The sequence below is a fragment of the Strongylocentrotus purpuratus genome, unplaced genomic scaffold (genome assembly GCF_000002235.5).
Source record: "Strongylocentrotus purpuratus isolate Spur 01 unplaced genomic scaffold, Spur_5.0 spur5_scaffold_8, whole genome shotgun sequence".
In the NCBI taxonomy this organism is placed as follows: Eukaryota; Metazoa; Echinodermata; class Echinoidea; order Camarodonta; family Strongylocentrotidae; genus Strongylocentrotus; species Strongylocentrotus purpuratus.
This window is the reverse complement of record NW_022145614.1, coordinates 26,775,546-26,787,333: the sequence shown is the minus strand read 5'-3', so window position 1 is coordinate 26,787,333 and position 11,788 is coordinate 26,775,546. Positions and strand designations below refer to the sequence as shown.

General features: G+C 34.7%; 1 protein-coding gene across 1 annotated transcript in view; it reads left to right on the top strand.

The window, feature by feature from the left end:
• LOC587747 (protein C8orf37) overlaps positions 1-4,389 on the top strand; it is a 10,609-nt gene extending 6,220 nt beyond the window's left edge. Inside the window, exon 5 of the mRNA XM_030975487.1 lies at positions 1-4,389. This exon is cut by the window's left edge and continues 67 nt beyond it. Coding sequence (XP_030831347.1) covers positions 1-40 — 40 coding nt within the window. The 3' untranslated portion in view covers positions 41-4,389.
• Positions 4,390-11,788: the final 7,399 nt, after the last annotated feature.

Sequence of the window (11,788 nt, the reverse complement as noted above, 5' to 3'; positions counted from 1 at the left end):
TCATGACCTCAAATGGGTTTGTGGGAAGCATGTCAGGTGACCTCGACTTTGGGGAGAGGGGTCATTGAACTTTAAACTGGTGGAATGAAGGGAATGGAGTCAGAGAGAGTGAGAGAGAGAGAGAGAGAGAAAGAGATGAAAAGACAGTTTGAAGAGATAGATATTTATACATGTACATACTTTTAGGTAAGGGAGGGGAGAGACTAAATACAATTTGACAATTGGAAGAAATCATTGTAAAGTTTGTGAACGCCCAAAGAAATTTGAGTTAAAGAATTAACACATATAATTGAATCATTATTATAATTATTAGAGTTCTCCCAATCAGTAATTCTGGTAAGGGACTCGAGGGTTAAAGTGATTAGTGTTACTCTTCCCATCCCACTTATACTAGGTGATGCAGAATACTTGGGATATTTGCGGATTTAACACTGTTTTTTGCAACAGATACGTGACTTTTCAATCATCCCTGCCACTGCATGCATGATACATTCTGTACACATCCCATTAGTATGTGTGTGTGTAGTAGTATATGTAGCAAAATAGAGTCGCATGCAATATTAATGGCTATACATTTTATTAAAAAAAGGGGTAGATTAGTTGGTCTCCATAGGGTGAGAGAAAAATAAGAGAGCAAGAGATATATACCATATATATATATATATATATAGAGAGAGAGAGAGAGAGAGAGAGGTGATAAACATTCTATAATTTAAAAAAAGGAATTTAGAGGAAGGAGGAGAAAGGTCTATAGTAAAGCTGCTGAATTATTTGTAAAGTTGTGAATTTATCAAAATTAATCATGCACAGTTTTGTCACTATCACTTTTCCACAAATTTGATTTTTTTTCTTTTCTTTCTTTCTCTCTTCTTCTTCCCTTCCCCTTATGAATTAGTAGTATGTTAATATCCATGTTAATGGGAAATGTAGGCTACAGTGTATTTGATTGCAGTTCAATTATAAGAATTGTAATTTATCACTGGAGAGAGTTGTACTCATTTTTGATAATAAATGTATAGATACTACTGCTAGCTAGCCATCATCTTTATTTAAAAAGTATAGATGTACATTTAGTACAAAAACGTGTATGTGATATGGTAAACATGTGGATATCTGCACAAAATTGTAAATTCTCATCAGGAAAATGGGTATCTGTAATCTTGGAATTGTTCTTGTCTTTCAATGAAATTGTGTCTGTTCAGAGCCAGAAGCGTGGTGTTTAATGTACATAGAAAACAAAAATATTCATTTTGTGTACATAATAGAGAATAATAGGATATCAGTCTATCTTGTTCTGAATATAAAATTTGAAAAACCCTTTATTCAATTCTGTCAAAGGAACCAGAGGTTGTGTTTTGTATACGTGTGAATCTAATTTAGCAAAGGGATGAATCCATGCATTTTGTTTTCACTGTATTTTCTGAATCATTGCTATGAATGTTAGAAGTGTCGTAGTTAAGCACTTGACTTGAAATTCAAAGGTCGTGGGTTTGATCCCCGACACAGCACTAATGTCCTTTGGCAAGGCATTAATCTACATTTGCCACTCAATACCCAGGAGAGAAATGGGGACCCGGTAAGATGACAAAAGCATTTGTGTTAGTAATTGCCTATGCCCTCACGGTGACCATTTTGGTAGAAATACTCCCAGTGAGTGGAGATGGTGCACATTGTGCGTGAATGAATCCGATGACCGGGGTAATAATATCTGTAAAGCAAGTGCTTAGAGACGGTATTCCGTATCAAGCGCTATATAAATCCAGATAATTTTTTTTAGTATTATGCAGTACATCAATAATTTGAGGTGGTAGCAAATGTATTATTGCAGCATAGTAATACTGTTGTTTTGAAATCACAGAAATGTAAAAATATTTGTTTGTTTATTATTATGAAGACAGGCAAGTCATCAGAATTAATCCCATTGCAGGCTAGCCATTTGGGAACACTTCCTTAGAGGTGTTGTGGTCTAGTGAATACAACCTTTAAACCCCAGCTTGTGAACTACAAGGTTTAGGGTTCGAATCCCTGCTGCAGCACTAACATTGTTTTTTGAGGGGGGCGGGAGGAGGAGATATGGTATCAATAATTTTGATGGCTTGCCTTTTGGTATAGTACTTATAATTGTTATGCATTTGTCCATGTTTTTCTTTCCTTCCTTCATGTCTTTCATGTGAATCGTCTTCAATACCAGTTACTGTAATTTTTTTGGTTACCGGTAATCCTCTTACACCAACACGAAATTGACTGGAAATTTCATTTTATGACTTGGTTAACATCTTTGGTAATCACAACAAATAAAATTCACACAAAATTGTATATTAGATAAGTGACCAAAAGAAAGCTGAGGAATTTGAGCTTCTTGAATCTTCAGTAAAAAAAAAATAATTATGAACCCTTTAAGCACTTTCTGTGTGGATGTGTCGGTAATTCACAGCAAATTTCTGTTAGTTTAATTACCAATCAAAACGAAAAATAACATCGATTAACTTCTGGATAACTTTTGAAATGCAAGACACATAGAAAATTAAGGTAACTGAACATGAAACTGCCATTTCTAATGTGATGTTTATCAGTATTGTTTGCACATACAACTCTCTTTGTTTTTCACCTTGTGTACGCAATCATGTCCTGTGTGGTTTCTATTTCCGTCCGTATACTGTATTCAAAGTCTTTTGAGGCTTGTGTACTTCTTTTAGTGTGTGTTTATGTCGATTTATTTGTGTATCATTACAAAAGAAAGAAAGACTTGCATCTACCGAGATCAATGATAAAGGCTCAAGGCTGGTTGTTCCAAACCCAACTTTAATCATACAATCCTACATGTACTTTTATTTCACAGGTTTACAAGTCCAGTGAAAGAAATACTTTAATGATTTCGGGGGCTACTTTTTAAGCTAAAAGTAACACTCTCTAATTTGTTTTGCATTGAACACTGTGCAAATTTGGGGGCTCTTTTTGGCATTTCGGGGCTAATTCGCCCCGAGCCCCCATGTATTGTTTTTCCCTGTACAAGTCTCGTGAGGATTTACTGGATAAGCTGCCCATTTTCTTCATGCTGGTCATATTGAACTAAACATGAATATTCATACTTTTCAGCTAGCACTTTCTCAAGTTATATATCTCCATTTAATTTATTCAAAATTTTAAACCAAGTTTTCTTTTTTTAGTCATTATTTCTTTAACTCCGTAGTTGGACAAATACACCTGGCTAAGTCTTAGGAGAGTCTTTGTCGAAGTCACTTGACATATATATATATTTTATATATTTTTTTTTAATAGACAAAAGTGATGACTTTGATCATCATGAGATGTCCTCAGGAATGTATGTGAATAAATTATGTATATTTTTTAGGTTGGTGCAGTGTTTATAGTGTTTGATGCCATGATATGAAGGACTGTTGATTGGGGGTGCAGTCTAGTTGTCTGAGGGTCCACTGTAACAGGAAATTCGGTCATGTAAACATTTGAACCTTGATACTTTCTTGTAAGCCGTCCAACTAAAGCCCACGATCTGACTGCTATCGAATTTACAAGGAATTTGCAAAGCATTTTAAATGAACAATTAAATATGTGAAATACTAAATGATCAAGGGTCTTCATAACCATTAAGGAGGGGGGGGGGGGTAATTTGAATGTTTTGCAAGCCTATTTGGGGCGGGAAAAGCCAAATCAAGAATGAAGTAGTGACATCAAACCCATTCTGCGATTGTCTTTGATTTGAAGCCATTTTGGCCTTTACTCCAGCAAGAGGCCTTATAACCCACCAAATTTCACTTTCTAGTGATCCTATCCTTGATCGTAATCTGGAATATAATACCGGTTTGTTTTACAGGGTCTAATCTGTAATGGAATTCTGATTTCTTAAAAAAAAGGGCTTAAGAGAAGGTCCAGAAGAGACCAAGACCTGCTCAAATCAATATAATATAATTTTGTGTAAAAGCCCTAGAATCATTGGATATATGGGCGATACAACACTTGAAGCTTGAGAGAGAGTGCATCAATTTTTTCAAATGTGAATTTCCGATTAAATTTCAAGCAAATACAAAGGGAGTGGTGAGATGAGCAATTGTCTTCGTAACCTCAAAAAATGGCCATTGACATTTTTTGAAGCCCAAATTATTGAAAGACAAAGTCGAGCGAGGAATGTAAAGGATTTCTTTCAGAGCACGTCTGAAGTAGGATTTCGACATGAGATAAAATCTGTCTGCTAGAAAATAGTTGATTCATCAGTTTAACCTCTTCTGTATGATAATATCAAACATTGTATTGCCCAGCTTGTTTGATGTTGGACCTTTTGTTAAAGGTCTTTTAAGAGATATATTGCATTTGTGAGATGTGTATAGTTCAGTTATTTTGTGTACAATTAAAATAAACATTACCAATTTGTAACTTGTGAGAAGTCCCTTGTCAGTTATTGAAGTTCTTCAGTACATGTACAGTACAGCATTTACCTATTAAAACAATAAGTGAGTTGGAAAGTGGACAGTAGCAAATTTTTGAGAGAAAAATTGGAAAAACCCGAGATTTTGTTATCAATGTTTATCATTCTGTATTTGCAATCCAATTGTACAGACAAGGGGGTGTTTCATAAAGCTGTTCGTAAAGTTACACATGACTTTACGAACGACTTATATATGAAAAGCCAAATGGGATGCTCAATCTTTTTTAACGGCATCAACTAAAGTTGAACTGTGCAGATGTAGATTAACATTCTTATTATAACAAACATTTTTAACGCAAAGGTATAGTTTTTGTCATAATTTAATTGAGGTTATTGGAAATATAGTCACACTTTGTTAAAACATCAGGACAAAATTTGGGCCTCCTATCTGGCACTTTTGAAGTCGTTCGTAAAGTCATACGTAACTTTACGAACAGCTTTATGAAACACCCCCCAGCTCTCCTTCGTGCTCTATATACAGTCAAACCTGTCTATAAGCGACCACCCAAGGGAAACACAAAAAGTGATCTTTGTAGACCGGTCCTCTTGTACATGTACATGATTCAATGAGAAAACTTTTCAAGGGAAACAACAAATGTGGCCTTTGTAGACAGGTGGTCACTAAAGCAGGTTTGACTACAAATAACTGAAGTGCTTTTTATGACTGTCCTGTGTTAGGTCATGATCAAATGTCTGACTCGCCCCATTCCTATACCACTATAGTGATCTCAATTTCTTACAACAAATTCATAACAAGGTCATCTGCAGTGTATCATCTCTCCAATCATCCTCTGTACACAAAAGAAAAAACTCATAACAGTTCATTTAACAAAACAAAATGGTTCAACATTTTATTGCAGCAAACGTTATGCAATACACAAACCCCAATTCTGCTTCGAGGCAAAAATGAATATTTATACAACACTAGTCTGTTCTCACCCACTATACTAAAATACAAGATTCTGAAAAGAGCTTAGGTATATAAGGAAATGGATATCATAATGCAAGGGGTTCTTTGGGGAAATGGATTTGGGCGTTAAAGTCCAGATATTTGAAGTATTAAGCAAATATTTGTTTAAATAATAAATTTTAGGGATATGAAAGCCTTTGGAATGACGGACATCAAGCGAGATGACGTGCAACTGTAAAGAAGGAAATCATAGGGAGTAAACGTGAGAAAAATGTTTGCATCTACATTCGAAAAATGTTTGCATCTGCATTCGCACAAAGGTATACAAAATTACACACATCTTGTAAGGGCATAGTTTTATAACAGCTCACATTGCAAATTACTCACTATAATTGCGATAGTTCTTACAGAAATTGGCCATTCTTCATTCAGATATCTCCAAATTTAAAGCCCATCCATGTTATATGTACCCTTAAAATTGGCCGAAACCGAGTCGTGATTGGCTCCTTTAAACAACATTGTATTAGTCTGTACAAAATGGCGATAGACTGCTTTATGTATTTCATGTATGTGCATATCAAGCCTTAAAAAGGCTCAAGGGATACTATATTTTTGATTGTTAATGCAACATTATGGTTAATGCAACATTATAGGGTTATTACTGAGGTTAAAAATTGTAGTGTACCATAGTTTATATGCACAACTATCACTACAAACTGCTTCGGTTTTGCTTTGGTTGCATATCAAGTATTGAGAGTAGATAAGGAATCTTTTAGAGCCAACAAAATAACGACAATTTAAAACAACACGAGGCCTCTAAAACAAAACAAAACAAAACAAAACATGGCAACATGTTTTATGGCAAACATGGTGTACAAAATTGTGTTCCCTTTGACTACCACATAAAGGTTTCATTTTGATTATACAGCAGTAAAAGCACATCAAGCATTAGTTACACAAATCTTCTTAGCATTCTAAAACTTTTAGCACCATTTAAGAACTAAAAATGATACCATACACTATGAACATGACTAACAATTAAAGGGGAAAAAATATACAGTTCCTCATGTAGACAAAAGGAACATCCCTTCACTGCTATTATGTAAAAATGTGTAGAACAGGTGTCACATGCATATTCACCTTTCTACATAATAGCAGTGAAGGGATGTTCCTTTGTCTACCTGAGGAACTGTATATTTTGTCCGCTTCCTTTGTCAGTCACGTTCATAGTGATACCAGTATTATATACAATGTGCGGTACGATTTTTAGGGATCCAATACTTCTAGCCATATCGGTAAAACCAACTGGTATCCGCCAAAAATGCACAATCGAGGTAGAAAAACATAGAACATTTGCAAATGGCTATCTTTTCCAATGAGGTATGCAACTTAAAACAATATATTTTGGGCACTTTCGATCATACAATCATATATTGTATAAATATGTTGTAAAGTCAAGTTTCATCATTTACAAATGTATTTGGATAAATGGGTGCTCTTTTGTTTATCAAGTGCCCAGAATATTGTCTACCGGTAGTTCTGGGCCGTTTCACAAATCTTGCTATCAATAACAAGTTACAATAACTGTTATAAGCTACTGGTATCATTGCATTTGATTGGATCTGCCTCTGAGCACATTTTTTATAGAAATACGTCGGTTGTTATTGATATTAAATTTTCATGAAACGGGGACCTGGTCTCTTTTTTTGAACTCTTTGTTTGCTAAAGCTACAGTCCCATATACGTCCCGGACCATCCCGGACCCCATCCGGGGTGATCCGGGATTCGGTCCGTGTTGACACCGTGTTGGCACCGGGGTGGTCCTGGATGGTCCTGGATGGTCCTGGGCGGTCCGGGAGTCGACCCCGGATGTTTTTGACGGTCAAAAACTGCCGGGGTGGTCCGGGACGCTCCGGGACAATAGTTTGATCCGGGGTGATCCGTGTAGCCACCGTGCTGGGTCCGGGGTCATCCGTAGTGGCGCCGGGGCGGTCCGTGTTCATCCGTGGCAGTCCGGGAGTGAGATATTGACCGCCAAGGACCATCCAGGACCATCCAGGACCATCCAGGACCATCCAGGACCACCCCGGTGCCAACACGGTGTCAACACGGACCGAATCCCGGATCACCCCGGATGGGGTCCGGGATGGTCCGGGACGGTCCGGGACATATATGGGACTGTAGCTTAAAAGCATCACACTTTTTTTGAACAAAACATCCCGGACCATCCCGGATCACCCCAGACCATGGTCCGGGATGGTCCGGAGTGGTCCGTGCTCGTCCGTGCTGGTCCGGCTTTATATGGGACTGGGGCTTATGGATTGAAACGTGTGACTGCCATTATTAGGAGTATTATGCTACATATATACTGTAGTGTGATAATGGTCAACTGTTGCAGACCAGTGTTTGTTCCATTACTTGAACAAAGCCAAGAAAGAGCTCACTTAAAGCTTAGATGTACCAGGGATGCTAATAAAGTAACCTAGGTATTGTTCAAGTACACTGAATTTTTATTTTGCTAAAGCAACCGAATGAATTTTTGGTTTAACATCCTATCCAAGGTGCAAGGAAATTTGGTTGTAATGCCTTGCCAAGGGATACCGGTGCTCTCAATAGCCTTTGAACCTAAGACCTCTATTTTAAGTGCCTTTACCATTAACCTAGAGACTCCCAACTGAAACAACTGTAAGCATTTAAGAAATAGACATTATCTGCTGCATCATTGCAAGCTAGGCCTTGTCCACATATTTGGGGGATTAAATAAACACATCTACCAAATCTAAATTGATGTCCAACACAATGTATGAAATAGGGGTAAAACAAAATAATGAAATGTTTCAAATGACAATAATGGCTATATAGGTAATTATAATATAATGATAAAAGTACAGATGATTGAAATAAGAACAAAGAGAAAAATAGAAACTCAATTTCACTTTAAAAAAATAACAAGGTACAATGTACTGCATTGTGCGGAAAGTGAAAACATTACACAGCTGATAAAAAATGATCTTGCATTAGGTATCGGGAATCAACAAAATATTATATATCGTAATCAGCTTTTTAATACCTGAGCAAAGCTGCTTTACTTGCTTAATTTCTGCCCTTTAATACTTTGCAATCTTTAGATCATAAATATTAAATGAGAATTTACAAACCATGAACAAAATCAGCTAATTAAACAATTGCATTTATTTTTAATATTATTTTCTTGTAATTCAATCACTTGCAGCAATGGTACAACGTATATGTTGTGACTTAATTCAGTGTCAAAATAAAAAGGGTTTAATACTTTTGGTGAAAATATATTTCTGTGGCAATCAGCAAATGATTTCATATAGAATTATGTCCATTTCTGCATATCTTGATGATTATTATTTTTATTTTTTAAAACTCCCATTTTGATATCTAAGCCATCACTCAGTAAAATGACATCCTAATAAAATTACAAAACATTTGAAGTAAGAACCAAACACTACTTGTCCTACACAACTTTAGGCTAATTAAAATGCCACCCATAAACTTTCTGCCAATGCTAACTACATCTTTTGAAACTAAACTTTTCTTTGAGTTAATATTAATAATGAATGATGAATACTGACTGTACACAGAAATAAATATTTTTTATTGTCACAGTACTATTTTTTCTTCTTCAATAAATACAATTTACAATTTTACATATATATATACCAATGCTACACATGAGCTCACTTTGAATACTGTTTAGGCATGCACTTTACAATGTCAATTTATAAACCGTACATTAATTATGAATGATAGGCACTCAAGAAAAATAGTTGCCCAATTTGATGAAGCACGAGTGGAGATGAAACAATTACAAGAGCTTTTTGAAACAAGGAAATGGTTTTAATATATCATCCGTTAAAAGCTAAAAGGGCATCAAAGGGACTTGGTAACATTTATTACTACTATTATTATTGGTCAGATGAGAGAAAATGGTGCTAATGTAGTGACTTCAATGATAGATGTACAATTCAAGATAATCTGAAAGTTTGAGTGAAAACAGACCATTATTAATGATAGGAATGGGGAAAAACTCATCTGATTGATTCCTGAGTTCTCCCCCAACTATATTATTATAATTTAATTGAAGTTTAGGTGAATGTAAATCATCACAAAGCAATAAATTGGCTCTATTATACAATTCCAAACATTCAAGTGTTGAAAGATTTTTAAAAGCCTGTTTTATGTCATGTTGCCATGGAAAGAAAACCATAAATATATTTGTGGTTTGAGAATTTTTCAGGATTGTTTGCATGTGAGAGGTTAAGTAAAGTAGATGAAATATAATAAGTAACATTTCATACAAAACTAAGGCAGTTTTTTTCCATCAACCTTCAACAATGTTTCGGTTCACTTTAAAGGGAAAGTCCACCCCCAAAATAAGTTGTTTCGATAGAGGCAGAATAATAAGAAAATCAGGTGAGTGAAAGTTTGAGCAAATTCTGAATGAAAATAAGAAAGTTATGAATTATTGAAGTTTTGATCAATCAAATACAAATTGGCAACTCTGTGACTTATTATACGAGCTCTCCTTCATTTGCTTTGTGCATAATATTCCATAAAATCATGTTTTCTTCGTTATTGATGACGGAATATATATTTGTTCCTTGCAGGGGGAGTATAGAAACATATTTGCAATTATTATATTTAGGGTGCATGTATGGTTGAAATTTTTCTTGAGGGAAAATGAAAATTTTAGATTTTTTTAGTACTGAGCAAATGGAAGTTGAGCTCGCATGATACGTCATAGAGTTGCCAATTTGTGTTTGATTGATCACAACTTCAAAAATCCTAACTTTCTTATTTTTAATCGGAATTTGCTCAAACTTTCACTGACTTGTTTCTCTCATTTTTCTACTCCTATTAAAACTAACTTAATTTCAGGGTGGACTTCCCCTTTAATATAGACCACATTAAATGACCGATACTGCCAACTGCTTGGGCACAATTAATGGCTGTTATCAACATATATTTCTGATATTTGCATTCAGCCGTATAATATATATTTTTTTCCTGTTGGGAAATTGGAAAGTTCAATTATTTTATAGCTAAAATTTGGCATTTACATCAACTTGTCCTTCCTTCAGGAGCTCTATCAACTTAAAGAGCCCCACACAAGATTCCTTTGAATAATTCAAATGTATAATTTTTCATCCATACTTTGAAAAAATATAATTCCAGTAAGAAAGTTGTAAAAGTCTTTTGGCAGTTTCCATTGTGCTGTATTGCTATTTTTCCGGTCAAAATAGCTAGAGAAATTATTTCTTTGAAGAAAGAAAAAAGAGTAATTCATTCTCTTTCTTCATCCTTTGAAATTAAATATATGTTTTCGATTTTAAAGAATGGATATTATTGGACTTCCAATCTTGGATTGCAGAGGAGCATTTTCAGAAAGGAATAGGACATTAAAGAAAAAAGAAAATATCATTTCATCATGCAATGTAACCTGTCACTTTCGTGAAAGATATTCATTGTAGAAGTTCAAAAAATATAACTGAAGACGCTATTCCAACCTTAAACTTGATATCTTGTTTGGGAGAAGAAAAAAACTTTACACAATGATAGAAAGAATGTAATTGACAAATATCTGTCGTCTCTTCTTAGGGATTAATTCTAACTTTCAATTCTTTTAAATATTGCAATTTGATTTCCTTTAAATTGAGGTATTTACATTTTTTTCCTTCACAAATACTTTACAGAAAAGATGAAATAATCATTAGCGTTAATCAAATCCAGTTATACACAATGATGAATGTAAACCCATAGAAATATAACCCCATTAAGGCAGCAAAATAAAAGGTGAATATCTAACACACCAATAATACAAACAAAGCTTAAGACAATGATACATATACTGAATAAATAATAAGAGGTTATGTAAACTGTACATGTGTTAAAAAGGGATTAAAATATGACGTTGCACAATTTTTTTTGGCAGATTTGAAATGAGTTAACCCTGTCAAAACCAAGAACTGTAAAATACATACCGGAACTTATTAGTCAGTACCAGTATTCCTTAAAGAAAAACCTTTCATAAACCCAAAAGTAATAAGCAGAGTTGGTGCACAAATTTATGGTGGGTCACATTGTCAAACTCTTCATCATGTAAAATAGCCACGATTCTACTACCGGTAATGATATCATGCATGAATCATGACAATTTTAAAAATTCCTTTTACTCTTGATGACTTCATCGATAGTTAATTATTCATTTTCATTAAGATTATTTAATTCCAGTAACTGATTTATAATTTGCTATCAATTTCGTTTTGATAATAAAGAATAAAGTAATTCATGTATTAAAAAAAAAGAGGTTGACACTTGGCACTCCATAAACCAGTTAATCGAGTAAAAGCCAAGACTAACTTATTTCATTTGTATGAATATGGAGAGATGGCCCAGGAGTCTTGTTG